The sequence below is a fragment of the Eupeodes corollae genome, chromosome 2, assembly GCF_945859685.1.
Source record: "Eupeodes corollae chromosome 2, idEupCoro1.1, whole genome shotgun sequence".
NCBI lineage: Eukaryota > Metazoa > Arthropoda > Insecta > Diptera > Syrphidae > Eupeodes > Eupeodes corollae.
The window spans coordinates 86,308,948-86,336,107 of NC_079148.1; the positions used below are offsets into that span (position 1 = coordinate 86,308,948).

General features: G+C 32.4%; 1 protein-coding gene across 1 annotated transcript; it reads left to right on the plus strand.

Moving 5' to 3' along the window:
• Positions 1–233: 233 nt before the first annotated feature.
• LOC129947753 (homeobox protein unc-4-like) lies at positions 234–24,603 on the plus strand. Its single transcript, XM_056058433.1, has 4 exons — positions 234–1,046; positions 19,677–19,855; positions 23,608–23,747; positions 23,821–24,603. The coding sequence occupies exons 1-4, from the start codon at positions 560–562 to the stop codon at positions 24,284–24,286; spliced, it is 1,272 nt and encodes a 423-aa protein (XP_055914408.1). The 5' UTR covers positions 234–559; the 3' UTR covers positions 24,287–24,603.
• The last annotated feature ends 2,557 nt before the right edge of the window (positions 24,604–27,160 follow it).

Consider the following 27,160-nt stretch of genomic DNA (forward strand, 5'->3'; position numbering starts at 1 on the left):
CTGTGGTAATCAACTAAACACAGATACAGATGGTTGAATATTTTTTTGTGAAGCTCTTGAAATAAAATTATAAAACCGCCATCTCTTTTTCACAGTTATGTTGATGAAATTCAACCATCTCTCTCCTTTTGCAAAGCAATGGTGGAAATCTCATTGGAAGAAAAGCGAAACCCGCCTTTTTAAACGAGAATGAAGAAGTGAAGCATATTGGCTTTACGAGCTCTGCAACAATTCTTGAGTTTAGTTGAAGTCGGAAAGTCGGAATTAACGGTCGTCGCGTTGCCATTTTTCTGTCTCGAGATTACTTTGCAGTCGATATGTGGGTGTATATATTTTGTTTGTATGTAATTTACTCTAATTTACTGTAATTGAATTGACAATACAATAAATTGATTGAACGTGGCGGGAGTGGTACCTAATATTTTCAATAATTGAAACTTGGTTAAAGAAGATTTTCGCGTTAAACTGTCCTAATCAATGTTCATTGTTTGAATAAATATAATTAAATATCCAACGTGTTATAATTGTAGTGATCGGGTTTTTTAACTTGGCCCGTGGAATGATGGTTTTGGAACAATCAACAGAAGTGGTGTCAAATGTTCCGTCGGAAGGATTACATCCAACGGCTGCATTGCAATTATATGCAGCAGCAGCGGCACAATTAGGTGCGCCGGGAAGTAGGGTACCACCATGGGGGCCGTTTTTGCAATTCGGAGTACCTGGAGTTTTCGGTGGGGCTGCTGGGGCAGCAGCGGCTGCCGCTGCAATGAGCGGGAGCGTTGGAGGTTCTGGTGGACAATTTATAGGGAGACATCGATTCGATGGAAACCCAGTGCACAGTGCAGCCGCTATGGCGGCTAGTTCCAATGCAAATGCATTCGCTAATTTAAGTGGATTAAATGCTGCAATGAGAAATGTGTCAGCACAGCAAACAGCGGCAGCGGCGGCGGTTGCGTCTGTGGCGATACATCATCGGTTGCTCATAACTTCAGGAAACAGACAAATGCCGCAGGGACCTCCAAGTGAGGGGTCCAATGAGGATAATGGTGAGTTTTTTTGTTTTCAACAAGGCGATTGATTGACATAAAAATAGAACACGCTTTAATGAAGATGACGTGAATAGGTAGCTTGCATAGACCTGCAGCATTCATATGAAGGCGTTTGTTGAGTTGGCTTTAAAGTATGTGTAGCTGTTCCTTATTTTCGGTATGAGAGGCCCTCAACGTTGTATTAAAATTAAATTTGTTTAGGTGCCTGCACCTACCTACCCAGGTTAAGAAAACAAACAAAGATAGGTATTGAAAAATTAATTTAGAAACAAGATAGAGGTAGAGTGAAAGTTCTTGTTACGAAAATCTCACATAGTCTGAACATCCCTTCGAGAGTACAGCTTTTCACGACCGGCGGGGCGGCTCGCATTGAAATTCCAAACAGAGCTATAAATATACTTAACCTTCGTATACAATGAAGTCAATGTCTTTTTGTTTTTATTTGGGAATGCTGTTAAGATTATTTAAGACGAAGATAATATTTTTTTTATTTAACTTATCGAAATATTTTGGTATTTTTCCTGTGGCAATACAAAAGTATTGTGCCCGTCGCCGATTTAAAAGAGTTTTACTGTTGTAGTTTTGATCTAAAAGCTAAGCTATGCCCATACAATGTGTATAAACATTTAAGTTGTGTAATTTTATAGAATAACTAAAATCGCGCTACGCTAAATATGGCCAACTGAATCAGTGGGCCAAACCAACTTGCAGAATGCAATGTGTAGTAGGTTAAAGCTGAATAATGTGTTTCGGAATTTAAGGGGTTCAAAGCGGGTCTCTAGAATCTAGCGACGGGTGTTTTTAATTGCAATAATTTAATAATTCAAACCTAACTGTTCAATTTTTCTTATTTTATTATCATATACATATGTATATGTATGTATGTATCTTATATAGATTGCACATATATTTGTATGATAGTTTATGGTTGAAGAATATTTAGCAAAATTAAATCCATACGCCTTGGTTCTATGGTATTCTTTTTTTTTCAAATCAAACGTCAACTTACGTGATGGCTTTTAATCTTCCAAGACCTTAAAAAAAATGCCAAATAAATTTTAAGCTGCTTTGTTTTTATTTTATTTGTCAACAGAAATATTTAAACATTTTATGCAACGATAACTGTCAGTAACAAAAAGCCCAAAATTTCTCACAAAAGTGTAAGTATTTTTAACTTTGTTGCGAATGTTGTTAGAAACGTAACGACAACTGTTGTCAGTTTAAGTATTGAAATAATCGAACGCATTGACAAAATTTAGCTTAAATTTGCCAACCGCACTTATACTCAGCTTCAAATTTGTGATTATTGTCACTTCCTTTATACCACTCAGCTATTTCATATTTCGTCTGTTTCCGTTCAGTTCAAACCCGTTTTCGGTAGAATATTTTAAATTTAAGAAAGTTGAATTTGAAATAGGTGTGAGATCTAAGTTGCCTTTATCTTTATTTGCTTCGGTATAGGTGTTACAAAATAGGGACGCAGTTGGACCAACAAAGCCGACGGAAAAAATGTCTTTTGGATGTTCTTTATAGTTGTCACAGTTCTTTTGTTCTTAAATTGCCGCAGCCCACGGGAGTATTGATTGAATACAATTTTTGCATGCCACCTCTTCCAAGGTTCATTTCATCATAATCCGATTATAATATTATATAAATTATTATTATTTTTAGTATATTTTCCAATAAAACGGTATACTGTTGTTTTTTGTCTATATGTCCAGTCCGTAGGTATACAAAAAAAGATACGGATTTTTTTCTTTAGAAAATACATACATACAGTTGCTCCCAAAATTAAGCGTACCCTTAATTGAGAGTTAGTTATTTGTTATCTACTTTTCATATTTAAGATGCAATGCTTTTGGAAAATTCTTTTTAATTTCTATTTTTATTATGTTTCTTCTTACGAATATATAAAAAGACCTTAGTTAAACAATAAACAAAAGGTAGTATTAAAAAAAACTTCATTACCTCAACATTTCGTCGCACAAAATTAAGCTTACACTTTGTATTTAGGGCTGCTTAAATCAAGTTTTCCAAAAATTCACTGCTAGATTTACTTGTTTTTAAATTGAATTTGAAACCGATGTTCGTCGCAGAAATAATTTTCGTTTCAATATTCACTTCCTCATTTTTTGTGGAAATGGCAAGGAAAAGAAAAGAAACCGACATTGCGACACGACAATTAATTCTAAAACTGCATTTAAACAATAAATCTTTACATGAAATTGGCGAAATTAGCGGCCGAACACATTCAACGCTCCAAAAAATACTTGACAAATACCGGTGTTAAGGTACGACCTTTAACACACCTGGAAGAGGCCGAACATTTTTTTTTCTCAGCAAGACGAACCAATAATTTTAAGAAAATTCGAGATAAACCTCAAAACGAGTGTACCAAACTTAGTGGACAAAATGGCGACACTTATTGAAAGACGAATTTCGTGTTCTTCGGAAGAATGATTTTAACGGCAGAGTTGCGCGAAATAAACCTCATTATTCTAAAATTAATAAGCGTTTGAGTTCGATAAAAAGCACCTTAACAAACCCAAAATTTCTGGAACGATGTTTTGATCTCGGACGAGACCAAAATTAACTTATTTGGGTCTGACGGAAAGCAAACTGTTTGGAGAAAGCCCAAGAATCAGTTCAAGACAGAGAATTTGCTTGCCACTGTTAAGCAAGGGAGAGGACATGTTATGTCAATGGTGGGAAATGGGACTGGAAACTTTAAATTTATTGACACAATCATGGACAAGTGGACATTTTTGGACGTTCATAAAAGAAATATGCGTAAGTCTGCAGAAAAACTGAATTTATCAGCAACCTTTTACTTCCAATAACATAGCGATCCAAAACACACATCGTTTTTGGTGAAGGAATGGTTGCTGTATAATGCACAAACACAAGACCTCACCTCAGTCATCGGACCTCAATCCCATCGATCATTTGTGGGAAAAAATAAAACGCAGGTTGCAGAATTGCAACCCAACCGAGAAAAGTCAATTGAAAGCGAAGATCACCGAATTTTAGGAAAATATACCCCCCCCCCCCGTCTTTTACTACAAAATGTTTGAATCAACACCGCGGCGACTAAAAGCTTTCATTATGGCTAAAGGTGGCAATACAATATATTAAAATTTTAATTTGGCCATTCATTAGCATTTTTGTATGCTTTGAATTCCAATGTGTACGCTTAGTTTTGTGTAATGCATTTTATGAATTTTTTAGTTTCTTTAATTTGTATTATTTTTTGTTAATTGTTTTTGTTGTTTTCCTCTTGTTTTTTAACATAAAATATTAAATAAAAGAAAATTGCAAACAAAATTCCAAAAATATAACATTTTAACTTAAAACAACAAAACAGTTTTTCTTTGCTGGTGTAGGCTTAATTTTGAGAGTAACTGTATATTCGAGTTATCTAGTATTCCTATTCAAGATATTTTCACTAGCCCCTTCCTAACATAAACGAGATGCTGTATCTTCATTTTCGGAACTAATAATATCATCTGACAATGATTTGAAATGTATTTCTGGTCTTGGGTATATTTGTTTTCTTTTGAATGCTTGGTTGAGAATTTTCAAAATAATTAATGGCCAAAATTATAGTTTACAAGAAAAATATTGGAACAAATAAACAATTATCTGAGGCATCTAAGAACAAAATGAAAAACAGGTTTATTTCTATAAAATAATTCACACCAAAAATTTAAATTCTTCGCTCTTGGTTCTACTAAACGATTTAAGCCTTAGAAGTAATTTAAAAAATATTGATTCTAAGAACCCAATTGATAGTAGTACATAGGTACATAGGGATATATTATTCCTTAGAGTTTTCTAAAAATAAAAATGTTTGAAAAATTGCAGGGAATGCTTGACTTTTAGTCGTTGTACAACGCTCAAACACTAATTACACCTTACGAAGAAGGCTGAAGAAAAAGAAAGTGCATCCAACTGAACCGTACGCGTGCTAGTTTCAAAAACTAATCAGTTAGAGTGTGGCAATTTTAGTTATTAGATTGTCAAATTTGTCACATTTCTTTGGGTTTTCTTAGGATGTCGAATCAGTGATGGGACTTGGAAAAATCAAAGTGGTGGTAGATAGCCCAAAAAAAAGGTGGTAAGAAAACAAAACAAAATCAGTCCATTCAAATTAGTATTATAATCATATATCTTGCTCACAACCGATAAAATAATGATTTTAGATGAGAACCATCTTTGTTCAAATCAAATCAAATGGGGTGGCGCAACAGTCCGTTGTGAACCAGGGCCTAGTGACTTACAACTCTCAACCATTCCTGTGTGCGAGTACTGTTGTCAGGAATGGAAGGGACCTACAATTTTAGGCCGAATCCGAACGGCTAGTTTTGAAGCACATCTTTGTTACCAATTCATATAATTCGAAGCATATTTTACCAACACTTCTGGGGGATCACAATATGTCTTGCAGCTAAAATGTTGAGTACAGTTGTGTTCAATTTGTTTCTTTTATCTGCTGCGCTACTACTCGTATGTGGTAAACAACAAAGTTGTAACATGTACAATGACAGGTCTTCGAAAATTAGATCTCCCGTACCGTCTTTCAAATTTTTAAGAAAAATCTTTTGTTGAACAGTGTCATCATTCTTGAAACTTTTTATTATTTTAAACTCTCCTATGAGTTTTCACCACTCAACATTGAGCACTTAAATGTTTGCAGCGTCTACTGGAAAATATGACTCTTGGCATTGTTCCAGCAATTAATTTTTTTCGAATTTAAAGATTTTAATACATTAACTTTATCATTACAAAAAGTAAATTACTATAGCACATAACTTTTCCTAATTCCAATATTTTATTTTCATCAATTTTATTTTCTGGTATATATTTTCCAAAATGTAACCCAAAATACATTTAAGAGTATGGCAAATAGTTTTCAAGATTTTTTAATTCCGTATCCTGTTTTATGGAATTTTTCATTAAGTTCAACTTAAAAGATTTCATACTTTCGACTAAGAGGTTGATTTGTGTTGTCTCAGATTGAAATATTCTGTTCAAGTCGTTAATTATTATTATTAAATTTAAGGCAATGAAATTCAAACAAAAAATAATTTTTTTCAAAATCAAATAAGGGATTCCACTGCTCTATATACCATTTCTAAAGAAAGCCACCGAGTTTGACAAACTATTAAAATTTGATGTTCATCGATACCAAGTGCCTTATGAAAGTTTATGAAATCTTTTTGTTTTTTTGATCTATGACAGAAGTAAAAATGTATGTCCCTCTATTACGATTTTTCAATAAGTCAATACAGCAATACAATGATGTAATAGAAACATTATTTTTATAACCAGCGAATGGTAAAAGTTGGTAGATATTGAGTTGGAGGTGCGAGAATTTCAGAAACAAAACAAATTGGTAGAAATACTACTTAAGTGGTAGAAGTCCCATCTCTGTCTCGAACTAATATATGATGTGTATCTATAAAAAGTCAAGTATTTTCAGCGCTTGAAATCATTTAACATAACATATGTTAAATTAAAAGAAATACCAACAGTCCGTCGAGAACTAGGGCCTAGTGACTTACAACTCTTAATTATTCCTGTGTGCGGGTAATGTTGTCAGGAATAGAGGGCACCTACAGTTTAAGCCGAATCCGAAAGGCTAATTTGAGAAAGCACTTTTCATGACAAGAATTACTCTTGGAGAATTTGTGAATTCCTCGACAGAGGCAGTACCCGTGAAAAAAACTTTAGGTGGCAGAGTCAGGGATTGAACCCAAGCTCTCTGGCATGACATTCTTGTTTATAAACCTAAAATCTATGAACTTTATGGCTCAGTATCCGCCAAAAAAGTCGTTAGCACTAAAATAAGGTTTAGTGACCCGTACTACCCACTTTGGTGAGAAGGAAGGACAAATCGCAATGGTAACTTTTGTACAGTTTTCAATTCTGGTCAACATGATACTATAAACATACCGCTGAGCCATAGGCATTTAAAGACAAAAATATAAAAGTGCAACTATTAAATGTTATATTATGAAAGTATCCCATCGAAATTAATAAAAACTATTTTTTTAAAACAAATGTAAAAAGTTACTAACGTCTCCAGCCTAAACTTTTTAGTAAAGACATATGAGTACAAGAATTCAATATGAATTAGAACTTGAAAACTAGTAACCTTTCCAATTTTAGAGCTAATGTTGATACTTTTATTATTTTTTATATTTTTCTCAAACAGTTAGTATTGATAATTACAAGCTTAAATGTTTAGATCAGCGTTTCCCAAACTTCGATGCGCATATGCCATTTTTCGAAGTTACATGTAGAAAATTAAATAATATTATTTTTTGAAATTTCGTTTCTACAACGAAAAACAGGAACATAAGGAATTACATAAATATATTATATACATTATAATTATATGAAGTGTCTTTTTAGTGGGAATAATCTGCCTGCTTATTTTTGCATAAAGCTGAAATATCTGGTTAAATATGCACAACTGCAACCGTATATCAGGCTCTGCATTGAGGCCGTTGCAAACGGCAGAAAAATCAATTTAGCTTTTTCTGACAGTAAATGAACTCGTCTTTCAACATACACCAGAATTCTGATAGACTTTGTTGCAAAAAGTTCTTTAATCAAAGAATTTGATGTCAGGTCAAACTGCAGTGATGTGAGGGAAGGTGGTTTTCCCAACGCGGCAGAGTATGGGTTTATTTCCCCAGACGTTTTCCTTTATGTTCAGGTGGAATTCGTCTGGAAAATAGTGGAGAAAACTATCCTACAAACCTACTATGTGGATATGAAACTCATTTAAAATATCATCGGGAATGTCCAAATCTATTTTTCCTTAAATTCTTTGAGCATTGGGAAGCTGTCTAGGTTTCGATTTTTTATAGATTCAGTCAAAAACTGGATTTTTTACTTTTAAATGCTTATATTTGTCACTGGCATCGAAAACAGTTATATCTAACAGATACGCCAATTTCAATAACCAATACTCATTACACAACATGTCCCCCAAAATAAATTTGTAGTAAATGAGGAAGTTTCTTACTTTAACTCTAATTTCGAAAAGCCGCGTCAGTGTTTTTCTCCGAGAAAGCCAACTTACTTCCTGGCGAAGTAGTAAAGACGTATGTAGACTACCCATGTCATCACACACTACTTTAAAAAGGCTTATAACCTTTGGCCGTGATTTAATAAAGTTGATTATTTTCACGCTTTCCTTCAGCAGCTTTTTAAAAGAGCCCGTCATTTTTTTTCCTTGCGAGGGCATGGCGGTGTAGAACGCATTGGCTACTGATGCATCCTTTAATAATTTGCTTTATTCTTATTATTCAAACAAATCAGTTGTAGTTGTTGTCATCGGCTTGCAGAAGAGCAGATCTTCTTAAAAGGACTGTAGATATTGGTAGCGCACAAATACTATTAAAATAGCCAACCCTGCAACATCCCTTGATTCATACATTTGTAGCGCAAATTTTGTGACTTTTATATGTACAAGTAAAGAAGCTTTCTCCGGTGTCAACTATTTTTAACCCAACAAACATTCAAAACTGTCTTTAACACATGGCTTTGTTAAGTTTTCAGCAATGGTATGAGCTTCACCAGTTTGCACTATTCGGAAACTTACCAAGTAGAACGCCATTAATGGATTTTCGTTCACTGTCTTTAAGTGATAAGTAATAATGGTTTGAGATTTAGTATTTTAGTCGGTAGTAATCAGTCGGTTTGCTTTTGCAATATGGATGAATCCCTGCAAAGGGACGTTTCATTTTTGCTGGAAACATTACATTGTTCGAAATCAAATCAAAAATTCAAATTCCTTACAACTAAAAAATTATACACTTTCCGTCTTTTCTCGGTATTTGACTGATAGTGATTGACTGATTGCGATCAAAATTACAAAATCAGAAGCCCAAAATAAACATAAGTTACTAGTTCATCTTGAATTTTTTATATTTCCGCGGAGCACTTGGTTGTTCTTCGCGGAGCAGGAGCACATTTTTGGGAAAGGGAAACCCGGGTTTAGATTATATGATATAGCCGCATACTAGAATCCAAATGAAAACAAGAAGCGTATCAGAATCCCGCTTGAGAAAATCTCGAAAAAAAATGTATAATCCCATCTTCTAAAATACCGTTTTTTTAAAATCCCGTCTTTAAAATGCCCGCTTATTCAAAATCCCGATCAATTACAATCCCACTTTTTAAAATCCCGTCATATACCGACAATCACGTTTTTTTTTTACAAAATACGTGCATTAAACTGAATAACAATAGCAGCCAAAAGTTTGAAGGTTAAAATACTTGACTAATATATAATAATTACAAATAAAATTAGTATATAATAATATCGTAATTTGTTTTGTGTTTACTTTACATAAACAATAATTTTTGTTTACAATATTAATTCTTCCACAAACAAAATGCACCGTATAGCAAATCTACCTCTCGAAAACAGTCTTACCAATATCGTTGACTTTGTAAACTTTTAATTTGAACTTGTTGTTTTGTTTTGAGAGAATACTGCTTTATTTTATACTTTTATTTTTTGATGTGTTATATTTGTTAAAGGTTACAATAGAATAAATCAAGAAAAATGCCTCATTTTTTAACTTGTTCTAATTTTTTATAATTTAGCTCGATTTTTTTAAAACTAAACAACTAGTTTTGATTGCTAAATCGGGCTAATATAAACCGGGATTGTAAAAAGCAGGATTATAAAAGACAGGATTTTAAGAAACGGGAATATAAAAACCGGGATATCGAACCCAATCCATGGGAACATATGTGAATAACTTAATGTTTGCTTATTTGTTAATATTAATTATTGAACTATTTAAGATACTAAATAAGTTTATGTGGAGTATGTATGTGGACGTTCAGATACTGTTTTTCCTTATAGTTTAAACAATAAAAAAAATTTGAATGTTCCTGGCCGGTTGTTGGAACATACTGTTTCTGAATTATTATTATGTATTTATGATTATTACTATGTTAGGTATAATTAACCTTTTAAAAAAATGCGTTAGGTGTTCGGGCTGTTTGGTACATTTATTGGTGCATCTTTTACGTTTAATAAGTAGATGTTGTAAGTGAATCGAATCTCCAGAAAATTAATTTCTATTTTGTTGCATTTGAATAGCATAGTAATTAAACTCGAATAATAGTATCTGTAGGTTTGAAAAAGTCATAAAATTCTTTCACTTTATTATTGGTATAGATTAGGACATAAAATGTATCTATACCTATCTAAAAATCCGTTTAATTTTTTATATTGAAATAAAATAATCCATAAACCTTCTGTGCAGACTTAAGCTACCCGCGTGGTGGGATTTGTGATATCTTTTTTAAAATCAAAAAAAGTTATCCTATCATAAAAAAGATATACTTAATTTAATAGATAAACTTATGTCAAATGAATGAAACCAGTTAAATTTTTCATTGACAGTCGTTGATCAATATTTTAAATCTTAGTTTTGAGGTGAACTTGAATGACAAAATAAAACTTATGTTACGATTATTATTTGCTTCATAAAGAATTAGAGTTTCGTCTCTCTCCAAGAGTAATTCTTGTCTTGAAATGTGCTTTCTTAAATTACCAGTTCAGATGCGGCATACAAACTGAATGTCCTCTCCATTCCAGTGTGCAGATCCGCTTCAACTAATACAAAAAACGTGTCGCTTTTATTAACCTTATTTCTTAAGTTCTGAAATAAAGCTTTAAAGAAGAATCTAATCATTTTTTTGACATTGTTTAAAAAGCCAATATAAGCAAGCAAACAAATTTTAAAGATCTAATTTACAAGACCTTTTATTCTATGTTTACCTAACTTATACTAAGTTCTTACTTGATGGGAACAAAAATCATGTTATTAAAGTCGTCTTCGTGCGCATGCAAGGTGGGAAACAGCTGAAAAGTATTAAGAGGGAACTAACTTCGAATGACGAAAATGTTGAAACGGGCGCAACCCAAAACTGATTTTGGAAATAAACTGATGAGTTCCGGCCGCCGGCGCGGCGTGACGCAGCAAAATAATAATAGATTTTTGCAGAAGGTTAAAACACAAGTACGTAAGTCACAAAACTCAGGGTCCTGATTCTTGAATTCAAATGCATTGTATGTACATTTAATTTCTCTTCATATGAAATTTCCAAGGCGTCGCACGCGACGGTTGTGAAAAACTGGACACTCAATGAAAGCTGAATCGAAAAGCGTTGGTTAATTTTCAAATATAATTTTTTTAAATATTTGTATATTTGAAGAAAAATTAAAAAAACATTTCGTTCTATTTAAATAGTTTATGTTTCTAAAATTTCTGGGATTTTTCTCAGACTTGACGGGATTGACAGAGCAAAGATAATAAAATATAAACACAATTCAGTGGTTCATCCTCAATACACTTATTTGGCAATAGTTTTGTTCGATTATTTTCGAAACATATATTTTTTTGAAAAACTTTTAATTAAGAACTTGTTCGTATTGTAAATGCTGCTATTTTTTTTATTGTTAAACTCAAAACTATCGATTTAATTTAGAATTGTATCTTAGTAGAAAGTTGTTGCTGAATTTGTTTTTTAAATTTAAAACTAGAACATATGTACTTGAATTGGAAAGCATTTAAATTCAAATTAACTATATTCAATGATTTTGAGGAAATTTCATGCAAATGAATTTAAACAGATCAGACAAATTTTTTAAGTTACCTATAAAATGTAAAAAGTTAATAAAACTAAAGTATTTGGTTTTTTTCGTAGCTAAAGTGCTAATGCAATGCCACACATAATTTTAGTGTTTTCTGCAAAACTCTTTAGTTTATATTTAAAGTCTTCAAGTCATTTTAATGATAGCCTTAATGATTGATGATTTTTGATCTAGTATTCAAACTTGACAGTTTCTCATTTCCTGTTCAGTAACCAATTATTTATGGAAGTAATTTTCGGTACGTCTGCGTCATGTTATTTCTTAAATGAAAAAAAGGATGAGGTTTTATTGTAGAAGACATAGGCAAAAGCAGCGGAAGGGGTGTGCGATCTGAACCAACGCACACGAATCCGCCCTTTGAGGGGCCCCTCGTCATATGTTGAAAAGTCTTAATGTTTTTTGAACATAAATTCAAACATGCTTATTTCCTCCATTCATATTACTATAAAATAAACGAAATAATTGAAATTGCTTTGATTGGATTCGATTTCTTTCACGAGTAAAGTTGTTTCAAACCTGACTATAACTTTATATACTTTATAATAATTATTACCTAATATGTAATTAATTATGGCTTGCGCGTATTTCTACGATTAAGAAAACGGGTATGTAGTGCTAAGTTGATTTGAAGTTAACACTATACTTTATGAAATTAGGAAAATTAGGTATTCAATTGATTTTAGCTTATGTTGTGTATGAATAAGTTGTGTAAAGAACAAATTTAAAAATAAAGTTTATTGAACTTTTTTAATTAGAAAAACGGGTATAGAGTAGGGTTGGGGTTGAAATACTGTATTCGCCATAATACTGTATTTAAAATTCTGTCAGAATTATGTATTACAAAATTCAGTACAAAAAATTCTTTAGGATACAAATCTGTAGGTATTTCAAAATACTGTAAATAGTCTGAAAAGAAAAATCGTATTGATAAAGGAAAAAAGTGTGCACTTTATTAACTTCCCATAGGAATTTATTGTAATGGGTCCGATTTGTCGGGTCTTTTAGAAAGATGTCTGTGCGTGCGTGTGTACGTACGTTCGTACGTACGTTCGTACGTACGTTCGCGACGTTTTTTTTCGTTGTCCATCATAGCTCAAGAACCAGAAAAGATATCGACTTCAAATGAATTTTGTTATACAGATAAAAAGGCAGAAAGATGCAGAAATGGCTCTCAAGAAAATTGCGTGGGTGGTTTTTTTACCATAGCAGTTTAAAAAAAGGTGAACATTTTGTTTAACCCTAAATATCTTACGAACCAAAAACGCTAGAGATTTGAATTAAATTGTATGTAATACCTATATTGTATAACGTGAAATCAAACAAATAAATTTTTGGAAAAAAATCCAATTAACGTTTTTTTTTAACATATGGTAAAATTTTGAGAAAAATCGAATTGACAGTTGTTTCTATAAAAAATTAAAAACTAAAAAAAAAACTCAAAGTTGGTAAAAATTGAATTTCGACTCAAATATCTTTTCAAAAATTTGAGATTATGGCTTTCAATTAATTTTATCTTATAAATATTGTTTTCAAAATTCTGAAATTGTTTTAGAAAAATCGAATTGACAGTTTTTTTTTATACAAAAAATAAAAACCTAAACAAAAAAATTAATAAATTTTGGTAAAAATTGATTTAAATCTCAAATATCTTTTCAAAACTTTGAGATATTGGCTTTAAACTTCTTTTATCTTTAAAAAAATATTGTTGTCAACACTCAGTAAAATTTTGAGGAAAATCTGTTTTTTTACAAACAATAAAAACCTAAAAAAAAACATTACTCAAAGTTGCCAAACATTTACTTACGACTCAAAAAGCTTTTCAAAGTTAAAAATATTGTCTTTAAACTTGTTTTATTTCACAGAAAATATTGTTTTCGATATTTACTAGTTTTTTTTATTAAAATCCAACATTCTATTTTTTCATAAAAATATAAAATCTACAAAAAATAGTACGAAAATTTGGTAAAACTTAATGTTCGGTTCTTGAAAAATCTCAAATTAATTTCATTCATCCAATTTGTAAAAATTTAAGAAAGTGGTAAACCAATTTTTCGACTAAAAATCTATTTCACAAAACTAGATTTTCAAACTAAACTATTTCTTTCTATGAACAATATTGTTGGTAATTTTAAAATTTTTAAGAAGAAAACCTAAAAACTACAAACCTTTTAAGCAAGACAAATCGACAGACAAGATGGGAAGTTATCAGTGTGGGTCGCATCCCAGCCTATTTTGTTCATTACTTTGATACATTTTTTTAAAATAAACATAAAGTATTAAACAATTTTACAGTAACACTAATTGTGAAAACATTTTAAAACAGTAAAAACGTGAATTTTGTGTGTTTTTAAAAAGTTGGTAGTTTTCAAGTTCGCAAAGTGATTTTTCATGAACGTATCAATAATTTGACTTTTTGTTTTTCTTTAGATAGTGTTTTTGGTATCTGTATATGTATAATATAATTTTATGCATTTTATGTTTTAAAGTATCTATCATCTTCTATAATACGCTTTTTATTTTATTGTGCTACAACATTCGTTCAGGTTTTTAAAATCAATTCGTTAACTCAGGTGCTAGGGTTTTCTAAGAAAAGTTACAAAACAGAACTAATCAAAAAAGAACTTTGTTAGGATACAGTATTTATGTTGCGTATACAATATTCTTAGTTATTAGTTAATTTGAAATTAGTTGTGGAAAGATAAATTAATATTTTGAATACTTCTATTAAACAAAAAAAACTCCTTTTAGTAGTGATAACTTGACAAGGTTGTCTTGATAAGTTAGATAAGCTCTACACATAATTGCATATGTACTTACGTTTCTCAATTTGGTAAAGAGTGTAGTTTATTTTTTCTTTAACATATTGTTTTTCCTTAAACCGTTGAGCTACAAAATGTTGTCAAAACTAATTATATATAAAAAAGAACAATTAACTTCAATCTCAGTTGCTTATATCCATAATAGTGTAGTGAACTTGACAGTATATAAATCAACGTTTTTGGATTTCTGTATGATTTAACCTATACCTATGAACCATTTAAAAGAAGAGGATTAACATATGCAATCCTCCGCATCGCCGAGAGCAGCGATTTCGAACTCTGTTAACTGGATTTATAAACATTTTGGGCTACCCGTTACCCACAAACTAGGTATATGTATGTAAATCGTTGGAAAAAGTTTACCATTTATATAAAAATATTAAGCACTCTAAGAAATTGAATAGATCCAAAAATAAATGAACGTCTATAAGAATAACAAATAGCGAATAAAACCATGGTTTGCTAATAATTCGCTTAGCGTGTGTACTTATTTAAAAAGACACCCTTTTTAATCGATTTAGAAAATTAAATGAATGGGTGTATTATTGTTCGTCTAGTGTCCATAATTAATAATTAGAACTTTGGAAAGCTTATAGTTAAAGGGCATTATTTTTGAATGTGGTTAAACAGTTGTAAACCATGGGTCTCACGCAGTATAATGTAAAAAGGATTCTTCTTTTTACAATATACAATTCTATAATGTTGTTTAATTAAGTCTAATTTTTGTTTTTTAATATAATAAGAAGTTTATGCTAAATAAAATTATTTGTCTATCAATCATGTAATTTATATTAATTATATATCTATACATTTTTTCAAAGATGCCATAAGGTTTGGCTCGATATCAGCACATGCTCATGCCCTTAGCTAAAAATATAAGCATGAGTATTATTTGTGATGAAAATTCATATCAAATTATAAATTAATTAAATTTCGTCTTCGTTTATTTGAATTTGTAAAATGGTTTTCGTATATAGTTGGTCGCTTATTTTAACTCACATTTATACATTTTTAGTGAATATTGTAATATTTTTTACAACTGGTTTTATTTCAACACATCATTAATGTTAGTAGTCCATAGTTTCATATTACAAATTGTTTTTACCATCTTATTAAAGCAATACAATTATTTTCTACTAAAATGCTTTATAGATAGATAGATACAGTTTTATTGCATTGCAATAAAATTTAGATTAAATCACAAACATTTTTATAAAAATCATTATATGACATGGCGATTGCCATTGTAAAAAGCTCTCGGTATAATTATTTTTCAATTTTAAACACGGGATTTATAATTGTTTAACAATATAAAGTTCATGAACAAAATAGTAACACTATCAGAAATCTTTGTTCATTATAGCAGTTCTATATCTAGGCGAAATGTTGTAAGATTCGTAAAGTTTGACAACATTCATTTCATTCAACAAACTTATATCTTGATCTTGCAATAAAAATCTGTGCTGAATACATTTCTTTTGATTTCTCTGAGAATGGGGCATTTACCTCTAGCTCCTCTAGCGGTTAATGAGGTCTGCGTGGATTGCAATTTAAACCGATCAGTTCACTACTTAATCTGACCATCATAGAGATCACATCGATATTATTGGAATCCTGAAATTAGTTGTTTTCTGCAAGGTTATGATTTAATCGCTGTGAGTTGTACTGTACAAGGAATCAGACGCATCAACAATATATACAGCGCTACATATCTTATTAACCTTAAAATGACTTCATACAAGATATTTTTAGCGGCTGATAAAATCTCGGTAGGTAAAATAATATCAGTTTGACATTCCTCAGCAAGATCTTTCCACTCTCGGTACGGTACCAACTATTGTGATCTTATATCGCTTTTATGTCCACTCTTTTCAGGACCAATGAATCATTTATTTTGAAAACGTTAAGCAAGGAGTCCTCTTGTAACTTCAATGTTTTTATAAACAAAGGAGAGTGACCCTTTCCAGCATGATGACGTGTATTTGGGTATTTTGCGGCAAATTCTTTTTTATAAACTGCGTTAGGAGTTTTTCAACCGAATTGTACCTACTTTCTACATCTACCGTCCCTGGCCATATTATTAGACACACTTTACATTTTATGCTATATCTCAATTTCCAACTATTTGAATCAGGTCTTCGAATGTTGTAATGCATTTAAATTATTTTGTATGCAGAATATAAACTATTTCCTACTTTTTATAACAATAAAACAACATATAATAGTTGCATTGCGTCTAATAATATGGCTAGGGACTGTACATACATTCAACAGATATAAAAGTAAATTCTCTCAGCTACTGCTTCAATTACTTATATACACTTATTCATGAAGACTTGTTCCCTTCGATTTATCGATATTCACTATTAAATTCCATTGCGGGCAATACTGGTAATCACTGTTAACCATGAGCTGCAGAGTTTCTGGAAACATGACTATATCGTCTGCGAACAGCAGTGCCTTAATCCTGCGAAATCCACTCCACCCGGAAGATAGTCTTAAAGGTCGTCTACAAATAGTGCAAAGAAAGTAGGGCTTAATGTACAACCTTGTCGGACTACCGATGAGGTTTCCAACCAGTCAGAGAGTTCTTCACCTGTCCATACTGTCGCACTGGTTCCTCTTTATAGGTTATCAAGTACGCCACCAAACTTCAATGATAATCCAAGACTATACAGCTTATAAACGGTGATTTTTTAAGGGCTTGAGAACTTTTTTTAAAAAACATTTACATTTTTTACTTTGAAGATAATTTCATTTAAATGTTGACCGCGGCTGCGTCTTAGGTGGTCCATTCGGAAAGTCCAATTTTGGGTAACTTTTTCGAGCATTTCGGCCGGAATAGCCCCAATTTCTTCGGAAATGTTGTCTTCCAAAGCTGGAATAGTTGCTGGCTTATTTGTGTAGACTTTAGACTTGACGTATCCTCACAAAAAATAGTCTAAAGGCGTTAAATCGCATGATCTTGGTGGCCAACTTACCGGTCCATTCCTTGAGATGAATTGTTCTCCGAAGTTTTCCCTCAAAATGGCCATAGAATCGCGAGCTGTGTGGCATGTAGCGCCATCTTGTTGAAACCACATGTCAACCGAGTTCAGTTCTTCCATTTTTGGCAACAAAAAGTTTGTTAGCATTGAACGATAGCGATCGCCATTCACCGTAACGTTGCGTCCAACAGCATCTTTGAAAAAATACGGTCCAATGATTCCACCAGCGTACAAACCACACCAAACAGTGCATTTTTCGGGATACATGGGTAGTTCTTGAACGGCTTCTGGTTGCTCTTCACTCCAAATGCGGCAATTTTGCTTATTTACGTAGCCATTCAACCAGAAATGAGCCTTATCGCTGAACAAAATTTGTCGATAAAAAAGCGGATTTTCTGCCAACTTTTCTAGGGCCCATTTACTGAAAATTCGACGTTGTGGCAGATCGTTCGGCTTCAGTTCTTGCACGAGCTGTATTTTATACGGTTTTACACCAAGATCTTTGCGTAAAATCTTCCATGTGGTCGAATAACACAAACCCAATTGCTGCGAACGGCGACGAATCGACATTTCATGCTCTTCAGCAACACTCTCAGAAACAGACGCAATATTCTCTTCTGTACACACTGTACGCATTCGTGTGGTTGGTTTAGTGTCCAATAAAGTAAACTGAGTGCGAAACTTGGTCACAATCGCATTAATTGTTTGCTCACTTGGTCGATTATGTAGACCATAAATCGGACGTAAAGCTCGAAACACATTTCGAACCGAACACTGATTTTGGTAATAAAATTCAATGATTTGCAAGCGTTGCTCGTTAGTAAGTCTATTCATGATAAAATGTCAAAGTATACTGAGCATCTTTCTCTTTGACACCATGTCTGAAATCCCGCGTGATATGTCAAATACTAATGCATGAAAATCCTAACCTCAAAAAAATCACCCTTTATAAGCAACACACTTCCCAGTCTTGGTTATGCTAAGTTTTTCACCACTTTAGACCTCACCTCGGGATTCCATCAGATTGCTATGCATGAGAGAGATATCCCTAAAACTGCCTTCTCCACGATGAATGGCAAGTTCGAATTTTTAAGTTATAATTTTCTCACTGTACTATATATTGATAACCAAAAAACCACGGCTATTGTAATATCTTTCAGTTAAGTATGATGAAATTCAAGACTTGTCATAAAGTCCAATTTTCACCAAATTGCTTAAAAGCACAATATTTGTCTAATGATTTACTCACTGAAGTTCGTAATTACGCATTCAACTTGTAGATTTCTTTTGGAGGCGTCAATATAAAATTTTGTCAATTTCAAAATTTGTTACCGTGATATTAGCTAAGAAGATAATTAGAAATTAAATTCTTATATTTTGTCAGAAATGGTTGTGTACAGTAATACATTTTAACATAACTGATAAATTAGTATATTATGACTTGTTTGAACACTACACCACAGAATTCTAAAAGATTTGGAATAGACTGTAAAACGCACCTCTACAAAATTCTGATTAAAAAAATAGTTAATCGGAAAAGTACAATTTGATTGCCAGATACAAAATGTTGTCGACAAATGGTATTGAAATTGGCTGATAAACTTTTTAGCTGTGTTTCAAGATCATTTGTTGAACCAGAATACAGTTAAATTTGGTTTTAATATTCAAAGTATCTTGATAACCTCTTTCACTATGTCTAATGATATACATTCCAATCTTTATTGGGTTTGTGAGTTCCAAAGAATGTTTAACTGCTCATAGGAAGGAGAAAATAGTTAAGTCAAAAGGATGTAGTTCCTATGGATTTGGCTGATGGGCAGCCTGCAGTTAAGTTTTATTTATCTTTGTGTTGTTTCATACAAAAGGCAGAAAAACTTCTCCTTGCATCAAATTTATCATTTTTATGCGCATAAAATTCGGGATAAATTTTAATAATTGATGCACAACAAAAATTATTTTGATGTTCATTAATTTGGTCGTACTAAGGAGAACTTAATTATTCTTATTGTTTTAATTTTTAAATAAATGTAGAGAAAAGTTTTATAATATATGTTATTGCATAATATTTAATTAAATTCAATTGTATGGATATGAATTTATAAAGTTCTTTTTTTTTTCATTGTACCAATAGGTTTTAATGCAGACGGGGAAGACGATACTTGTTCATCGAAAAGACGGCGGTCAAGGACGAATTTCAATTCCTGGCAACTTGAAGAACTTGAAAGAGCTTTTTCCGCGAGCCATTATCCCGATATATTTATGAGAGAAGCCTTAGCTATGCGATTGGATTTAAAAGAAAGCCGTGTTGCGGTAGGTTCAGTTTTTATTAGAATATCAATGTTTTTGATTATCCCAAAATAATAAAATATATTTGATGCAAACTCTACAAAAGATGAACAAAACAATTTAGTATTTTTTATTTTAGATGTAATTTTTTAAATTTAAATATTCAGTTAAAGGTTTCTGATATAATTTGAAAAAAAACTATAACAAGTCTAAGTCTATTTTGTTTGTGTATAGTTACCGTGGCGTGATGGTTAGTGCGTAGGACTGTCATGAAGAGGTCTTGGGTTTATTACCGCCTGTACCATCTAATGGTTTTTTTTTGAGGGGTACTCTCTCTTGCGAGCAATTGACAAAGACTAATTCTTGTCATGAAAAGTGCTTTCTTAAATTAGCTGTTCGGTTCGGCTTAAAACAGTAGGTCCCCTCCATCCCTGGCAAAATTACTCGCATACATGAATGGCTGAGAGTTGTAAGTCACTAGGCCATAGTTCTCAAAGAACTGTTGCACCCACTAATTTATGTTGTAAGTTTATTTTTATGTCAAAGTCTCTTAAACTTTAGATAATTTTCCTAGTTTAAAAAATGTTTAGTCCTTTGTTTATATAACTGGGATTAAAATTTCTCAGATTCTATTTTGTGTAGATTTATTTCATATTCCTTTTGTACCCGTAACGTAAGGTCATCTCATATGTATGTTTATGAAAGTGGGGAGCTTTGGCAGGTTTCTACCCTATTTCTTGTCTTTTTAACAGTTTGAATGCCATGACTTGTAAATTATAGATTCAAATTTCGAGTAGTTTTGAATCAAAAATTGAAGTTAAAACTGTTTTTTCTCTGAGTATTTACGATTTTTAAGTATTTACTTTTATTTTTCATTTTTTTTTGGAACAAAAACTATATTAACTAGATATTTATGATATTTTTTTTTAGCAAAATGTATTAATTTTGCAGTTAATATATTTGCCTGTTTTTAAGATATTAAAGTCGTAAGACCTTGTTGTACCTATTTTAAGTTGATTTTTTTTTTGTAAAAAAACTATGGTTAGATTTTTTTTATAAACATTAAATCAAATCGATCACAATATTAATTTTAAATATTTGTTTCAATTCAGTACATATCTGTATTTGTTTTCAAGCCATCGAAATTTTAGAATAAGTATTGCGTTAAAAACGCATAACCGATTTTTTGCCATACCTACCGTACACTATAAATAAATAAATAAATTAGGTGGCGCAACAGTCCGTAGACAGAATTTGTCAATTCCTCGCAAAAGGCAGTACCCGTGAGTAAAACTTTAGGTGGCACAGACAGGGATCGAGTCCAAGACCTCTGGCATGACAGTCCAACGCACTAACCACGGGTACTACTACCCTACACTATACTTCACTTAACAAAAAGGAAAATTTAGAACCTAAAATAACAACTAATGGTGGACAGTTCTCGAACAGATCCTCAACATTTGTTTTTGAAATTAAGTTATTATAGTAAAAAGTTTTTCAAACAATTGTTCGTTATTTGACTTGTAAACTGTTATCTATGCTCTTTTAATTTATGAACCACTGTAACCTAAGTGACTCACTGGACCTTAGTTAAGAACTGTAGCAACCGGACGACTTTTTTGATGTTAGCAGAACACTTTTTGATTTTTTTTGTAATACCCTTGGCGATATAATTAGTGGCTTAAACTATCATGAAAAAGGGCTTGGGTTTAATCCCTTTTTATATTAAAGTATTTCAACGGATACTGCCTCTTGCCAGAAATTTACAAACAATCCAAGGAGTTATTCTTGTCAGGGCCGGATTTAGAGGTCCAGCGGACTCGGGGCAATAAATAAGCGGAGGCCCCTCACCCCAAATAATTTTCAAAATAAAGTAAACCATTTTTTTCACTCGAGTTTTTCAATAAATAATTTATCGTGAAACCAAGTAGATTCCTTTAGTATTGAACAAACACATATAATAAGAAAAAAGAATTATCTGAAATTAAATTTTAGTGTTAACGACCGGAACCTTTCGAGATTTTTTCGGTAAAAAATCATTGATGATTTTGTTGTAATCCAGTTCTCGGAGTAAGTCACTTTCAATACTCAGGAGAGAAAGCTTCGATAGACGGGTTTGTCCCATAGTGTTTCGAAGCCTATTTTTTGTTACCACCAGAACCAAATACATTCTCAATGCAATTTCGATGTTTGGGAATTCAGCTCTGAAATTCTGATTTTCGAGAATTTGGTAGAATTTAGTTCCGGCGATTGATCCGTTACTTATTCCTTTTCGTTTTTGTATGAGCCAATCAAAGACACAAATTGAACCAACACATTACCAAGACTAGGCTCTAAATCATCCGGATACTCTTTCACCAAGGCCTTGATGTGATTCAAAAATCCAAATTTCGAACGTATAGCTTCATAGGCATGCAATCATTTAGTAAGAGAAACGGATAGCTGGTCAATCAATGGGATGAAGGTGGATACTTTGAATTTTTCCTTGGGTGACAGATTTGCGTCTTGTACTTTCCCGTAATCGAGCGAATTCAACCTCACATTACTCGTTCTGGTGCGGGTGCGTGATTATACATATTCATCATTATGGGATATTTTTTTGGCGGCTTCTCGTATTTATCAAAATCATTTCGTTTGGATTCCACGAATGATTTCAATGATTCTAGTGCATACATTGCCGATAAAAGCAACATTTTAGGGTCTTGCAACATCTTGTTTGTAGCGTTGAATCGCTCCAAGATATCGTTCCAAATTGTTGCAAAAAAAGCGGTTTCGCGACCACTCACCTTCTGTAGAAGGTGCGTTGCTTCATTCCTCATGATATCTTCCGCCCCTTCAATCTGGCCCTAATTCTTGCCATAAAAGGTCGATTATTCAAATAAGTCGTTCGGACTCGGCGTACAAAGTGCGGATTTCCTCCATCTCTAAAATCTAAAAATTATCCAGCCAAATTCACATAGCAATAGAACAAATTAATTGATAATCACATATTTTGTTTAATTATTATACTAGTATTTCGTATTTCATTTGATATTAATGGCTGAATCACAAACACGCTTCAGCTTTGGCTTCGTCTGCGTTACGGTGGTCTTGCTTCGAGGTTGCTTTGACATTTCTATTATTTCATCCCTCTAAAGAGCAAATATTATGTTTGTTCACATTTTTTTTACAGCTATTGAGCTGTCAAACAAATCAAATGTTCAGATAATTGAACAAGAGCTTTCGTTTGAAGTCACATTACGTTACATTACGTTCTTTTCACTATGATTGTCAAACGAAACGTAAGGTCGAAGATCCATTGTAATAGCATGCATTGATTTCCTATGGCTGAACTCGTAAACGTCAGGCGAAGCCGAAGCTAAAGCGTGTTTCTGTTTCAGCCATAAAAGTCAAAAGTAAATTTTGTAATTAATTATTAAGTTATATTCAATAAAACTACAATTTACATAGAGTCTCCAGAGGCAGTAGGTACCGAGGACAGATTTTTTTTGTAGATACTGCAAAATTGAGAATTACTTTAAAGAAACAATATTTAACACTATTATAGCTTTAGCCTTCGATTCGAATAGCGTTTTAATCAAAAGTTCTAATTCGAATTTAAAAAAAGTATTTATAATTTTTTTTCATTATCGGACCGAAATACTTAGGTGTTTGACTCTTACTTTTTGTATTAATTTTTGTCTTTATTTTTATACCAATATTATGTTTGCTCAATCTTTACTTGGAACCGTACACTCATACAACAATTGCTAAATTCTACACTTTGTTTCAGATAGGTATGGTTCCAGAATCGGCGAGCAAAAGTTCGAAAACGTGAGCACACCAAAAAGGGACCTGGCCGACCTGCTCACAATGCACAGCCACAAACGTGTTCCGGAGAACCAATCCCGCCAAACGAACTCAAAGCCAAAGAAAGGCAAGACTCTTAATGAAAACTTTTTTATTGTAAGTTCTTTCTGACAACTATGTTGTGTTTTATATAATTTCAGAGCTAGACGTCGCAAAAAGCTTGCAAAAGCAATTGATCGACAGGCCCGAAAACTTCAAGCTAAGGGCATAACTGTAGATTTAGAAGCTCTTAGGGCAGAATACATATCTCAACATCGAGGAAGCGGTGCATTCTCAGACTCTGATCTTGAAGATGATGGCATTCAAATAGATGTAGTTGGCGGAACAGATAGCGATGACGAGCCAGAAGATTTTTCATTTCGAAGTTCCAACAATGACCTAGCAAGCTTTCCTTCGACTGCAAGCCCAAACAGTATTGGAAGCCCGTCTACCCAACAAAATTTCGCCAATCATCAAGAAGATGCCAACGAAAAACCTTTGTTCCTGTTCAATCACACCCAAACGCATTACATAAAGAAGGAATCACCTGCCCACCATCAGATTAGTATTAGAAGGAATAATCCTTTCAGCATAGAATCACTTTTGTTCAGTAGTAACTCATCGTGAGGGTAGATTAAGAATCAGCCTTTCAAACACGGATTACGCAATAATAGTTCATCAATGGTTGGACAAAAATTATGTATATGAATACAGATTTGGGTACATACATGTATAAAATATATTAAATCCAAACGCTTGAATCGATCTGAATAAAAGTAAACTAAATAATAATTAAATTTAAGTAGATACCTGCATACTATGTAAGTTACAGAAAAAAGAACGTATGTAACATTATATAATATTTAGTTATATGAACACTTGTAGTAATGATAATTTATTAAGGAAATAAAGAGAAAATGCAATAATTGTAGAGTAAAAATTAATCACACTTTGAGTATTTGTTTTTATTTAATTTAAAACGATTTATAAATCAAGACCAATACCAAGCGTCAAGACCAATGAGTGATGTGTGAAAATAATTGTGCAGGTAATCGAAATTAAGTTGACTCATATTTATTATATCATATTCGGAGAAACATTTGGAATCAATCGAGAATCGAGTTCAACGATGTGAAAATCAAAAGGTGGGTCCAAAAAGGGAGAGGGTAATCCCCTTAAGATAATTTTAATGAATGATAACTCAAGATCGGAGCTAAAGCTTTGAACATGGTTATGGTATTTGCCTTTTGTTTTTAGTCCTAAAAGAACTAAACAAAACAAAGCGTTTTTTTTGCGTCTTTTTATCCAGTTTAAGAGGACCTATGTGTTTTAAATAGAGGAAAGGGGTTAACTTCATACATTGTAACTATTTGGGCTTTTTACCTATGCATTTATTCCCAGCACTTACTCGTTTTTCGCTGAAAAACATTGTAAGTAGAGTTCAAATTTTGGTTGCAAACTCATTCCATCTTTTTGCTGTAAGACTCCAAAAGAGGGTAAAAGTTGTTGTATAGGTTTTGTGAAAAGGCCATCGTTTTTATTTATCCATTTAACAACCCTAATAATATTTCATAATTTGGAGTCTAAATTCTAATGTATTTTCATGAACGTAGAATGCTTTCACCGGCTAAATATTTTATTAACCTAACCCCTCAATTGCGCAAGGGTTAATTTAAATTTGAATTTAATTTACATAATTTGAAGTTTGGATGAATATTCGATTTCCATTTTATTTCGGACATAGTTCTCATTGAAATAATGTAGTGGTCATTGTGAAGGCATAGTCTCTCATTGTAAAACAATAAACACTTCTTAATTTTTGAACTACAAACGATAGTCAAACATAATTCGGCACCTTCATCCTAAAAGAGTATCATAGCTTATTTACATAATGATGTAGAGCCTCATAATATTATATTATTATCGTAGATTTGCTACCGCAGTGACAAGGGAAAGTCCAATTCATTTTTAAACGGGCACATTATAAATTTGAAATAATACAAAACAGGTTATGGCCAATCTAGGTGTTAAGCACATACTTTGTGTAAGTTTTAGATTGAACAAAAATTAAATGCTCGTTTGAAATATTCTAAAACATTTTATTTATTTTATTTTATTCTGACATGACATTATACGTTTCATTCCCATCATACAACCCTTTTAACTTATAGATTTTTTGCTGTAGGTAGAATACACAAATTGTAAGTACTTTTTAGATAGTAGATAAGACACGCAGAGCGGTTAATATTCATCCAGCTTTCAAGTATTTTTATCATTTACGTTTACTTACGAAGTGTCATTGAAAACAATTAGATTTGAGATTGAAACAGAAGGAATCTGAAATGTTTTACTGATGCGCGTTTATAGCAATCAGTAAATTTACGTCATTAAATGTTGTTTTCTTTCGATCATAACATCGAGATTCGCGCCTCAAACAATTTGTTTCCTTGCTTTCATCATTCAAATTTTTAATGATGTGATCGGAACAGCAAAAAATTGGAACACCAACAGTAAAACGAAAATAATTTTTTTTGGCTTTTGGCAGTCAGCTGTAAAATGAAATTTCATCATTAAACAAATTTAAATGGATTTATAAATTAAATAAAACTTTAAATGCATTGTTTCTTTTTGAAAAAAAATACTTGAATATAGGTTTATCTTATTGCATCAATCTTTTCCTAGAAGAACATCTGTATTTTAGTGATAGTTATAACCGTTAACTAATCGGCCCCTTAGCGTGCTTTATGTGTTGGTGGAATAATTGGTCCGAATACTTCTTTAAAAACGATGAAGGGCCGGCACGTTAAAGTCAATGGTGAACGCTGACTTTTTTTCAGCAATTGAACAATCATGTGTAGGAGCTGCTTATTCCATAACGTATTTATGGAAGAAAGCCTTTGGTAAGCGCTTATAGGTTCACGTTATGAACCCGTTAATTTGCCTTCAAGATCTCGCGATTTAACGTGGCTACGCCGGCAAACCAGAAACGATTTACCACTTGGAGGACAACGTTATTTTCGATAAAGCAACAAATCAGTTAAAGTTCAAATTTTTAAGGAAAATAAATAAATGGGTAACCTCTGAAGAACCACTTTAAACCTTGCTGTCATAGAGTCAATTAGTTTTTGACATGTTTCCACAGGTGTGGCGTACCACTTTTCTTGGATTTATTTCCATAATGCCTCCGTATTTTCGGTCTTCTTGTGCGATATTCTATTTTGCGCATCTTTCCAAAGATTTTCTATGGCGATTGTGAAGGCCATTATAAAATCTACACGTTCTTTTGTTCAAACTACCTTGTCACGACTTAAGCAGTGTGTTTGGGGTCATTATCTAGCTGTTATGTCCACACTGATAGCAGATTATTTTCTGCCTACTCTATTATAGAAAAAACACCCCAAATTTGTTTACTACCGTGATTATGCTGTCTTTAGGATTTAGTTCTTCATTCTTTTTCCTTTTAACATAAATCCGGCCATCAGATTGAAACACTTTTATTTT

Excerpts from the sequence above, each read along its gene's own strand:
- LOC129947753 (XM_056058433.1), top strand. The coding sequence starts at position 560 with ATGATGGTTTTGGAACAATCAACAGAAGTGGTGTCAAATGTTCCGTCG. Across the intron at positions 1,047-19,676 it reads GGGGTCCAATGAGGATAATG|GTTTTAATGCAGACGGGGAA; the intron begins GTGAGTTTTTTT and ends TTGTACCAATAG. Across the intron at positions 23,748-23,820 it reads GAACTCAAAGCCAAAGAAAG|AGCTAGACGTCGCAAAAAGC; the intron begins GCAAGACTCTTA and ends ATATAATTTCAG.